This window comes from Mesoplodon densirostris, chromosome 4 (assembly GCF_025265405.1).
Source record: "Mesoplodon densirostris isolate mMesDen1 chromosome 4, mMesDen1 primary haplotype, whole genome shotgun sequence".
NCBI lineage: Eukaryota > Metazoa > Chordata > Mammalia > Artiodactyla > Ziphiidae > Mesoplodon > Mesoplodon densirostris.
Window position 1 is genome coordinate 167,971,101 of NC_082664.1, and position 12,805 is coordinate 167,983,905.

Genomic DNA, 12,805 nt, shown 5'->3' on the forward strand with positions numbered 1-12,805 from the left:
GTTATTTCCAATCAGCCTAAGCTGCATATACACTCATGGGAATTTAAGCTTTTCCAAACTGAAGAGCCATTTGTAGGTTTGACAGGAAGAGTTTATTTGCACAGCTCTGCTTCATGCTCCCTTGGATGTCAAGGTTTTAAGGACCCTTCAGGTTGAAAGTGGATTTGGTATTAGGCATGAGGGCATGGCTCAGTGGACAGTCAGCAAAGCACTAAGTGTCTGAGAGCACCTGAAAACAGTTGAAAAATTTCCGTGCAGCCATGTCTAGAGTACCCATTAACTTTCAGGTTGCAGCATTAGGAAATCAGAGAGTTTTTGCAGCAACCTGAAATCATCTGGTTATTTGTCCAGAACAGAGTTAGGTTTGGGCTTGCCAGATAACATCCAGAAAAGAACACCCAGTTAAATTTGAATTTCAAGTAAGCAATGAACCTGTTGTTAGTATGTCCCAAATATTGCATGGGACATATTTATACTAAAAACATTTGTTGTTTATCTGAAATTCAAATTTAACTGAATATCTTGCATTTTTGTTGGCTAGATCTGATAAACGTGGACTGCCTCCGTTTTTTGAAATTTGTACACAAATTCATACAAAGTACTAGTATTCACTTTTGGAAAAAATGCAAATTCCAGTTAACAGGTATAGGCACTTGATAAAATATGTTGGATAAATACTTATTTGTTAAATTAAGATTTAGAACACCCACCATTATTATCTTAAAATATTTATTGCTGTTAAAGGCTTGCTCCGTTTTCTTTTAAATCTGGTGAGAGCGTTTAGAGCCTGGACTTTACATCTTAAAAATCAGGAAAATGAAATAAAGATTGTTTTACATTGAATGGTATCCCCTTCCTTTCTAGATGAAATCTCCTATTGTTGAATTGTGTTAAGTTCAAGTCGGCTTCTCTGTGGCAGGGACATTGCTGTTTTTCCTGGATGTAAGTCTTGGTTCAGTTTTGAAGGAATTGGCAACCTGTTGATTTAACTACTCCAAGGGCCTTCAGGAAAAAGCAATTCGTGGAAGACAATAGTCGTTCTTCACAAGGCAGGCTGTACATAAAATGGAAATTCTTTAGCTGTTCATGACCCACGGGCACTAGAGGGTTAATTGAAATATTGTTTTCAGAAAATTGGGTTGTCATGTAGCAACTGGAAAGCAGGATTCAGAAGCTGTGGTCGGGGGGGCGGTGGTGTGCTTAAGGGTTTTGTTTTTTGGCTTTTGTTGCCATTTTCAGGGAAAACAGCCTCTTACTAGTGAATATAATATACGGTTGAAATATCTTGTTACTATTAATCAGTTGTAACGTGCAATTACTTTTTGTGTCCTTTACAAAATATTTGCCAAATGTTTGTGCTTCATTTCTTTAAAATCTCTGTATTATACAGAAATCCAATAAATAGAGGGCATAGTAGAGGAAAACAATTTTATAGGAATAATCAAATGTATTCATAAAAGGAAAAAATTTCTAACATAGAGAAACTGGTAATGATTTTTGTTTTAAGATGATTCTTGGTTATTAACAATGGAAATAAGGAAAGTTAAAGAAAAAATACCTATTTCACTTTTCTGAAAGCGTGGAGTCCTAGGAAGTCAGAGAGGGAAGGGGTCTTCCGGGTTATCTGGTCCAACTCGTTCATTTTACAAATGAAGAACTAGAAGCCTAAAGATGATGTGACTTGTCTGAGGCCCTATAGAGCAAGCTCAAGGCAGAGCCGGTACTGGAACCTTGAGGGCCTGATCTCTGTCCTTCCCATTCACATCACAGGACCATGGGAACAACTCAAGCCACTGCAGGCCTCTGGGATGCAATCAGGGACCTCGGGCTTTGGTCACCCTCTGGTCATCACTACTGTGGTGCCCTCCAGGTGGCCCAGCTGTCAGGGGTGTGAGAAAGTCTAGTGAGGGATGAAGGTAAGGCCATTGTGCTGAGGAACATCTCCCCTGGAAACTCACCAGTGGAAGCTGGTTAAGTCCTAGCTGTTGTCCCACAGAGGCATCGTTCCTTCCCAGATTGATGCCTGGGAATCCTGCTGCCTCTGAAGCTGAACTACAAGGAGAGATATGGAAAAGGAAGAAGTTTAGGTGGATCAAAAATCCTAACTTTGCCCTCCTTCTCTCGACTCCATTCCAGATTATCAATCTATGGCCCATTTCTCAACCCGCAGTACACACAAGTGCTTTCAGAGTCAGTATCATTCTAATCCACATTCTGTTTGGAAGGAGGTAGGATGCTGCAGAGTGATGGGAAGGGAGATCATGTTAGACTCAAGTTCTAGTCCAGGCCTCTCCATATCCAGTATGTGAGCTTATTTTGTTTGTCTTGATTTTCTATTTGTAAAATGACATCATTAACGTGCTGTTTAGAAAGTATTGTGAATCACTTAGAAAATACAGTAACATGATATTGAACCCAGTTTTCTCTTTTGTACCAAGGATCAAGCAATCTTGGTGGCAACAATGAGAAAGGTCTCTTTTTTGGCCATTGCCAACCTAGGGCAGCTGCTGTCTTATCATATTGGAGACTTTCTTGGGGTTGTTGATGCCGATGGAATTAGGGTTTGTTGATCCCAGGTGGATGAAAACTACACCATGGTACCCACAGGAAAAGATGCTCCACATTCTGGAGGTACAAGGATGGGCAACTGACAAGGCTGGTATTGTCTTGTAGGTAGACCTGGGCCTTCTGCGCTTTGTCACTGCTGTCGGGACACAGGGAGCTATTTCAAAGGAAACCAAGAAGAAATACTATGTCAAGACATACAGAATAGACATTAGCTCCAACGGGGAAGACTGGATCACCATAAAAGAAGGAAATAAACCTGTTGTAAGTTTCCCTTCCACCTCCTCCAGCAATCCGGTCTTTGAAGTGGATGATCAATTTTCACTTGTTTGTTTGGGAGCTTGCTGTCTTGCCTGGTTTATTTTCCAATTGATTTAAAATGAAAAGTGCAATTAGAGGTTTAAATCTGACCAAGGGGTCTCATGTTCCCAGATCCAGAAGCCAAAAGGAAATTATACGGTTGCTTCCAAGAAAAGTCAATACCGGCCAAATTAAGTCAAACTCAAGAATCACTTTAAACCTCCCACGGGGACATGGACTATGCACAGGATAAACACCGTGCTCTTAGAACCTCTGGAGTTGTTTTGTTTTGTCTTTCTGCCTGTGTTTCCTCATTCTCTTTCATAGATTGATCCTTTCTTCCTCTCTGTAATGGGCTGGTTTTAGAAGACTCCTTTTCATCTACCCTCTGTGGCTCACAAACTAATTTACAAGTGTGTTTGGCTGCTTCTGTGCGAATGAACAGAACTACAGGTGTTCCCTCAGATCCCATGAGCCACACGCCACCTCCTCACTACTTTTCTGTTGAGGAGGCCACACCATGCCCTTCCCCTCGAGCACTCTGCTCTGAATTATTTGGAACTGAGATGTTTTTCTCAGCCTGCTGTTTATTTGAAGTTATGCTGTGCTCTGATTTACTAATCAAAAGATTTTGGAGAACTCATGCTTGCTGTTTCCCCCAAATTAAAAGCTTGCCCTGGGCCTCCCTGGTGGCGCAGTGGTTGAGAGTCCGCCTGCCGATGCAGGGGATACGGGTTCGTGCCCCGGTCTGGGAGGCTCCCATATGCCGCGGAGCGGCTGGGCCCGTGAGCCATGGCCGCTGGGCCTGCGCATCCGGAGCCTGTGCTCCGCAACGGGAGAGGCCACAACAGTGAGAGGCCCACATAACGCAAAAAGGAAAAAAAAAAAAAAAAAAAAAAAAGCTTGCCCTGGGGGCCGAGTGAAATGCACAGAATTGGTGAGGATAGTAGCAAAGATCCAGGTAACCTGGAATCCTGGGTTTGGGAAGAGACCAATTAACATGTCCTTGTCTCCATTTGGGGCATTCCTGGCCTTGATTTTCTCCTTCTGGGTCTGAAACTGAGAAAAGCCTCCTGGGTGTGAAGTGAGAGGCCTATAAATACCCTTTGATTAGCTGCAAAGCCCTCCCTGTCCCTTAGGGCAGGCAGGAGGGCCGAAGACATAGGGATGCAGCTGCTCTGTGAACAGACCAGCTCAAGGCCGCTGTCTAGCCCTAGAGGATGTGGAACAGATCTTCCATCTGGGGACGAAAAACCCTCATAGTCATTGGTGGAGATCTAGTGAGTAAATTTTGACCCTGAGTGTCATGACTTATTCTTGTTTTGGAGTTGTTTTTTGAAGGCATGCTTTAGTTTCAAACAAACGAAAAAACACTAATGCCAAGGACACAGCAACATACAGAAGAACCCGGAGAGAGTAGGGAGGGCTGACCCCAGCTTTCAGGCCATCTCTTTAATCAATGAGCGCTGTCTCTCCAAGACATGCTTCTCAGCCATGGTCTGCGGTTATCTGTGTGGCCCGGATGTGGGTGTGGGGAGCACACGAGGGCCGTAGGGGCATCTGACATGCACACAGCTCACTCTCAGTCCATGATCTGGGTCACCTTGGCACACAGAGGGCCTTCCAGAGTAGGAAGCAGAAAGAATAAAGGGTCAGCAAAGACCTGGCATGTGTCTGCGCCCTTTCACTGAACCCAAATGAAATCCCCACATCCACCCGGAGTCCAGCTCTTGTTGCCCACCTGCCTTTCACTACTTTGGGGCCCTTCAGGCACCACCCCCTGCCCTGCCTTCTTCAGAGAGAGTTGGCCTATGTACCTCAGCAACAGCGGCCTTCGACCACCAGCATTCCAGCAGCCCTCTTTCTGTTGGTGGCATGTGTGTCCTTACCTGGTTTTCAGCAAACATAAAATGCCTTCAGGGTGAACCAGACTGTGGTACCTCCCTGCGATGGATCCACTGGCCCTTGAGACACTGGTTTGGGAGGCTCTGCTCCGTCAGTCAGGTCCCCATTATTCATCGTCACACAAAAATGCTTCCACGGGCTTCCCTGGTGGCGCAGTGGTTGAGAGCCCGCCTGCCGATGCAGGGGACACGGGTTCGTGCCCCGGTCCGGGAAGATCCCACATGCCGCGGAGCGGCTGGGCCCGTGAGCCATGGCCGCTGAGCCTGTGCGTCCGGAGCCTGTGCTCTGCAACGGGAGAGGCCACAACAGTGAGAGGCCCACGTACCGCAAAAAAAAAAAAAAAAAATGCTTCCACACAGATTGTTTCCGAGAGAGATTTGCTGAAGTAAGACAGAAATCTAAAGGCTGTCACAGGCTGGGATAAATTCGATATTAAATCGTCTCAAGAGAGGGATCCGGCTAACAGCCGACTTAGTAAAGCATTTGACCACCTCCCATGGAGCAGGCCTCATGGGCTAAATGGAGTAAGAACTCCAGGCTGACTCTCCTAAGCCCCTTCTCCCAGGGGAACGGTGGTCCTCCTCCTAGGACTCATCTGGGAAGGTGGGTGGGAGTCTCTGCACCTCTGATGGCCCAGGGATGCTCTAGCTACACAAGGCCTGTGACTGAGACATGATGCTTTTACACAGCTGTCCCCACCCAGAGCTGGAGTAAAATCCAGGGGAGTGGAGGCTTTCAGTCCCATCTGAGACTGGTCGAGTGCCAGAGGGTTCCACGTGGCAGACAGTCCCCATTCCTCAGAGATCTCACTGGAGGACACTGCCGTGGCACCATGCCCAGGCTGAGTGTCTCCAACAGACACTTGTGGGAAACCGGTTCGTGACTGGCACTCATTACATCTGCAGTTACATGGCTCATCTTTCTTAGAATAAAATGACTCATTTTTAAAACTAGAAACAGAAGCCCTGGGAAAACTGATTCTCCATTACATATCATTTATAACTCAGTTTTGATTTTGACCACTAACACATAATTTTACCAATAACTGAAAAAGATTAAAGTCTTTCATTAACGTCAGGGATAAGATTTTCCATCAAGAAATGAAATTAAAAGGGAGGAAGCTCCTTGACCTAGTGCTGAGCATAACCTAGAATTTTCAAAAAGTCAGACCCTACATTGAACTCAAAAAGCACTCCTTTGAGGGGTTCCTGGGAAAGTACAATAGTGAGAGTTCCCAAGAATTGTCTACAGTATTCTGTAAGTCCTTCTGATAATGTTAATAATTTTCCCACTTTTTTAGATAATAGCATAGTATTCTATAACAAATGCTATCCTTATAGTAGTACCTTTGGAGGCTCTGTCCTCTCAGAAAATTGAATAGATGATTAGGACAACATTCTATATTAGACGCAATTCTTTCTGATTGCCATTATTTGGAAAAATAACATGACAAATTATTAACACTACCTCAACCACGGTAAACAGTGAGGAAATTGTAAATAATTTGACAAGCACTGGTGAAAACATATTTCTGGATTTGTTTTCAGACAATCCAAAATGTCTGCTATTAAAGGGCCCTTCCTTTTTCCATCTAGATCTTTCAGGGAAACACCAACCCCACAGATGTTGTGATTGGAGTTTTCCCCAAACCCCTGATAACTCGATTTGTCCGAATCAAACCTGTGACTTGGGAAACTGGCATATCTATGAGATTTGAAGTCTATGGCTGCAAGATAACAGGTAAGATTGAAGATCACCTGGGTTTGATTTATGTAAACTTTTAAATATAGGAAGAGTCATTTGGTATAAATGGGGTCGGTCATTTTCATTTGATAGTTAAGAGCATACGCTTTGGATTTAGACAAAAGTGTGTTCAAATCCTACTTGTACTACTCACTGGCTTATTTCTTTGGGCAGTTTATGACCTTTCAAAGCCTTAGTTATTGGGCTTCCCTGGTGGCGCAGTGGTTGAGAGTCCGCCTGCAGATGCAGGGGACACGGGTTCGTGCCCCAGTCTGGGAAGATCCCACATGCCGCGGAGCAGCTAGGCCCGTGAGCCATGGCCGCTGAGCCTGCGCATCCGGAGCCTGTGCTCCGCAACGGGAGAGGCCACAACAGTGAGAGGCCCGCGTACCGCAAAAAAAAAAAAAGCCTTAGTTGTCTCACCTGGAAAACAGGGTTGTTGTGATAATGGATCAGCTAGTGGATACGAAGCACTTACACAGCCTGACGTGTGGTGGGTATTTACTAAGTGGTCCTTTTCCACCAGACGGCAAGCTCCAGGAAGGCAGGTAAAGCTCCAAGAAGGCAGGTACCTTCCCCATTATCCTCTGTCTCCTCGGTACTCGGCACACTGACTGCTACTTAGTAGATTTACAATAAATAACAGTTGCGTGAAATGTTCTTCACCTGCTTTGTCTTTTTACTTTTTCTTCTAATTTATATATATATATATTTTAATTGAAACATAGTTGATTTACAATGTTATATTAGTTTGAGGTGTACAGCATAGTGATTTGATACTTTTGTAGATTATGCTCCATTTAAAGTTATTACAAAAGATTGGTTATATTCCTGTGCTGTATATTATATCCCTGTATCTTATTTGTTTTTGTTTTGTTTTTTAACTTTTTATTTTATATTGGAGTATATACAATTAACAATGTTGTGATAGTTTCAGCCAAAGCAACTCAGCCATACATATACATGTATCCATTCTCCCCCAGACTCCCCTCCCATCCAGCCTGCCACTTAACAGTGAGGAGAGTTCCCTGTGCTATACAGTAGGTCCTTGTTGGTTATCCTTTTTAAATATAGCAGCGTGTACATGTCAATTCCAAACTCCCCAACTTTCTCTTCCCTCCACCCTTCTCCCCCAGTAACCATAAGTTCATTCTCTAAGTCTGTGAGTCCGTTTCTGTTTTGTAAATATGTTCATTTGTATCATTTCTTTTTAGATCCTGCATATAAGCAATATTATACAATATTTCTCTTTCTCTGACTTACCTGTCTTTTTAATTTTCAAGTCTAGAGGTGGCCTCATCAGCTGTAGCTGTTCAGGAGTAGTTTAATTTACAAGAATTTCTCCTTTTACTCACTTAACTGCCCTGACAACTTTCTCCTAGGTTTTGGCTCAATATATGTCTATCTTTTGTTGAATGAATATGCTAACATTAGAAATCAATTTGTCAGTATTTCTCATTTTTGAGATTGTTTCTTCTGACATTAAAAGGACTTTAAAAGTCTCTGTTAAATTTGGAACAAGTAGGTGGATTATATCTACTTGAGAGGCGAAGATGAGGTACTGGGCGATTAAGTGGCTAAAAAGATAGGCAGGTACCGAACAGGGAGTAAAAGAAGGTCCTGTTATTCTCACTGTGTTTCTATGACAACCAGTACTGCTCTTACTTGTCCATGGATCTTCCTGTACAACCACTCTGTATTCTGAAGTAAGTAGCAGTCACATTAGAATTCCTTTCCATTTAAGTAAATACACTGCAAATTTTTCATTTAAAAAAAAGTACAGGGGCTTCCCTGGTGGCGCAGTGGTTGAGAGTCCGCCTGCTGATGCAGGGGACATAGGTTCATGCCCCGGTCCGGGAAGATCCCACATGCCGCGGAGCGGCTGGGCCCGTGAGCCATGGCCGCTGAGCCTGCGCGTCTGGAGCCTGTGCTCCACAACGGGAGAGGCCACAGCAGTGAGAGGCCCGTGTACTGCAAAAAAAAAAAAAAAAGTACAGTGTAACCTCCATAGTAAGCTTAAAACTTCAAAGACAGAATCGGTAACTGATTCACCAAAAAGTAATTAAAAGTGAACAACGTTTAAAAATCTGAGAATTGGGACTTCCCTGGTGGTGCAGTGGTTAAGAACCCGCCTGCCAATGCAGGGGACAGGGGTTCGAGCCCTGGTGCGGGAAGATCCCACATCCCGCAGCTAGAGAAAGCCCGCGCACAGCAACGAAGACCCAACGCAGCCAAAAATAAATAAATAAATTTATTTTTTAAAAAAATCTGTGAACTATCTTTCATATAACGTTAGTGTACATATTAAGGGCATTTGACTTCTCATTGCATGAATGCCAACACTATTGTTTTTATTTTTATCCTCTTAAGTATAATTATTTTTAGAGAAGGAAACTATTGACTTTTAAAGGAAAAAAAAATCACCTGGGCAGTTTTCCATGAAATTACAAGCAATTTGAAGAAGAGCTAATGAAGGAGGAAAAAAAAAATACATTTGTTGACAGTACAGTTCGTTTTGGAAAGTGAAAACTGACTTTTGATTTCTTCCCCAAATTTTATTTCCATCCTAGAGACAGACTTATTTATTGTTTTAGGATCTAAGCATTTAGAAAGTTCAAGTCCTTGGAGGCAGGAATTGGGTGGAGAGGGGCTTGGAGGGAGAAAAGGGGCAGTGAAGGTTAGCTATTATCTTGGCTTTATTCTTTTTTTAAAAATTTATTTTTAATTTATTTATTTTTGGCTGCATTGGGTCTTTGTTGCTGTATGCCGGCTTTCTCTAGCTGCGACGAGTGCGGGCTTCTCTTGTTGCGGAGCACAGGCTCTAGGCGCCCGGGCTTCAGTAGTTGCAGCACGCAGGCTCAGTAGTTGTGGCTTGCAGGCTCTAGAGCGCAGGCTCAGTAGTTGTAGCACACAGGCTTAGTTGCTCCGTGGCATGTGGGATCTTCCTGGACCAGGTGTCCCCTGCGTTGGCAGGCAGATTCTTAACGACTGCGCCACCAGGGGAGTCCCACCTTGGCTTTATTCTTGTTCTTGATCAGCAGTTGCATGAAAGTTCTAGGTCATTTTCAGAGCATTACAAATATGAGAGACTACCCATAAATTCATAGAAACAAGGCCTTCTGAGGGCAGGGTGGAAATTTCTGGTCCATTCCTCCCACCTAATTTCACGTCACTGTACCAGAAAAGAAGAAGTAAACTTCATAAAGACTCCAAATGCGTTAGTGTGAATTCTGAATTTCTGGCTCTCCTTTTAATTAAACAAAATCCTTGTTTAAGCCTGAACTGCTCTTTCTCATTTTCACAAGGATTTTCCTGAAAGGTAATTCTAGGAGTATGAAGTCTTCACAGGTAAACAAGGCAAATAATTTACTGGATATTAAAAAATAGTTAAATGACCTAGTTATTTAAACAGATGTCTAAAATACCATGTTTTGATATTTTCCACATATTCTATTTTACAGTTACTTTAAGTAGCTATTTTTTTCAAATTGCATACTGCTACTGTCTTAATCATGACCCCTAATATATTTTAGACACTTTCTAGTAAGATCGCTACAACTGCCAAATAACTGATCAAAGCAGGTTTTTGGAGAGGCCAGTGTGTCATAACGATGGTCACACAAAAAGAAGGTGTGCAGACATATCCAGGCTTTGCTCTGGGCTGTCCATTTAGTGAATGAGTGACCATGGACAAGACCCTCAGTCCCTCTTATCTCCATCTCCTTGTCAGTCAGTAGATCTCCATCTCCTTGATTCAGCTGTAATGAAGATTTAAGTGAAAGGATTTTATAACGCTTGGCTTAGAGTAAGTGCTCACTAAACGGTACCCAGTAAATTAAAGTTCATGGTACTCAATAAATTGAACCTAGAATAGGCCCCAGCAAACAGAGCCCGTAATGAGACAACGATATCAGTGTTTTCTTCTTAATTACCAGAGTAGATAATTTTCATCTTTTAGAGGCCATGGTCCCCTCGGTGGAGGCCAATGAAAGAAATACAAGACTGCAGGTTCACTGGGGGTCTGGAAGATGCATGAAAGCAGGAGCCATGTTTATCTTCTTCTCCATTGCGTCCTGTGTGCCTGGAACAAAATACGTGCCCAATACACTTACTTTTTAATGAATGAATGAACTGCAGTTTTATCCATTTCTTATGATAAACAAGTGACTGGATTGCAAAATTTTACCCTTTCCGTTTGAGTGGGCAAGCCCCAACTCAATCTGGATTTTTTTAAAAGAAACTGTTGAATTAAAAGTTACCATGAGAATACATCACTTGAATCCAAAGTGTCGAGAGCCCCCAAGTTTTAAACCAATTTTTCCATTCAGAAATTATTTTTTAGAAATACAGCAATCCTGGAATAACCAGAGTATACAATGGTGGGTCACCATATAGAGAGATAAGGAAGACAAAATTGGAGCAAACCATTCTACTTTGTAGGTAATTGACAAAGGAGCATTTTCATTATTTTGACAAGGCAGGCTTCATCATTTTGGCAAAGCTGGAAACTGGTGAAAATGCCCTTGCTGTCTGAGAACACATCACAAACGCTGTTGACTTTTTCGTTAACCAGAAGTTAATTAACTGCGGCTTCTGCACAGGTCAGTGTGTTCCTGTGTTGATAAGAGTTTGCAAGGATGATCTCAGGCCCTGCAACATCCAGAGGTACCTTCTGAGTCATCGAGGGAAGATTAAATTATGCTCATTCAGCTTCACCCATCAAATGCAGTTATTACCTCCTCATTCCTTGAAAACTGGTTAACTATTTGATTTACCAGTATATCTGTTTTCACGTTAAAGCTCAGTTCAGAGATTTTACTGGAAAATAACATCAATGAAAATAACCACTGCCAGAGGGGAAAGGAGTTGGGGGGGATGGGGGGTTGAAAAGGGGGAAGGAAATTAAATGGTACAAACCTCCAAGTGTAAAATGAATAAGCCACAGCGATGTAATGTACAGTATAAGGAATATGGCTAATAATATGGTAAAAACTTTGTACGGGGACAGATGGTTACTGGACTTACCATGGTGATCGTTTCATAATATATGCAGATGTCAAATCACTATGTAGTATACCTGAAATTAATGTGATGTTGTACATCAACTATATTTCAATAAAAAAAGAAAAGAACCACCTAATTCCCCATCACAGAACTCATTTCTCCCTCCCATCTAGGATTGGTTTTAAGGTTTCTAAACAGGGTTGCCAAGTGAAATACAGAATGTCTAGTTCAATTTGATGCAGATAAATGCATAACTTTTTAGTATAAGTTAGGTCCCATGCAATATTGGGGACAAACTTATACTAAAAAATTATTTGCTGTTTATTTGAAATTCTGATTTAGTTTGGCAGGCTGTTTCTTGTGTTGTTGTTTTTGTTAGATTATTTGTTCGTTAAATCTGGCAACACTATTTCCAAAGGATTTGAGATGGAGCCAGGCTAATTAGGGCACATCTGAGCCAGCCTACCGTGGACGAACAGAGCTAGATCCTAGCAGCTTATACAAACCTTGAATTGTTAGTGGAAGCTTTCTCCTAATCGTGGCTAAAAGTGAGTCACTGGTTTTCAGTCAAAGGCAAATCAAGGTGCCTCTTCCTTGATCTTGGATGAGGCCGACTTGCAGAAGGAATGCCCTTCTGACTGCACGAGGGCTGTATTGGCAGGATGCGGGCTGGCATCACGAGGCTTGTGGATGCGAGGACTGTGCCCTAGCCAGCTCTGCACTAGAGAAGGGACATTCTTCCGGTAAAGGTTCTGCCCTCCTTACAATATTCAAGTTAATTGTGTTTCTCTCCAAACGGTAACATCTGGTACATATTACCAGCTAAACATTTTCTTTGCAAAAGCTGGTTTTGAATCAGACAGGTGTGACTACAGTGACCAAAAATGTGACTTCTATTTTTAACACTATAATTTCCGAGACCCTCAGTAAAATCTTTTTTGTCAATCTTTTTATAATCCCCATTGAATTTATTCTTGGTTTCCAGATCCCAGCCTGGAGCAAATACTGCGGCTGAATTACAGGAAAGGGTGCTTGGGGCAAATGACAACTGCCTTTTATTGTGTTAATAAGCTGATTCATTCAACAAATATTTGCAGAGCAAATACAAAGAATAAAGGGCACAAGGAGTCATAGAACAGTTTTGTTTTGTTTTTTTCCCGGTATGCGGGCCTCTCACCGTTGTGGCCTCTCCCGTTGCGGAGCACAGGCTCCGGATGCGCAGGCTCAGCGGCCATGGCTCACGGGCCCAGCCGCTCCGCGGCATGTGGGATCTTCCCGGACCGGGGCA

The 12,805-nt window shown here is 42.8% G+C and overlaps 1 protein-coding gene across 7 annotated transcripts in view; it reads left to right on the plus strand.

The window, feature by feature from the left end:
• NRP1 (neuropilin 1) overlaps positions 1-12,805 on the plus strand; it is a 139,966-nt gene that overhangs the window by 93,021 nt on the left and 34,140 nt on the right. For 6 of the 7 annotated variants that reach the window (XM_060097681.1, XM_060097682.1, XM_060097684.1 and 3 more), the window contains 2 exons: positions 2,674-2,829; positions 6,366-6,510. In XM_060097681.1, coding sequence (XP_059953664.1) covers positions 2,674-2,829; positions 6,366-6,510 — 301 coding nt within the window. The remainder of the gene's footprint in view (positions 1-2,673; positions 2,830-6,365; positions 6,511-12,805) is intronic. The other variant, XM_060097687.1, reaches the window with a different exon arrangement.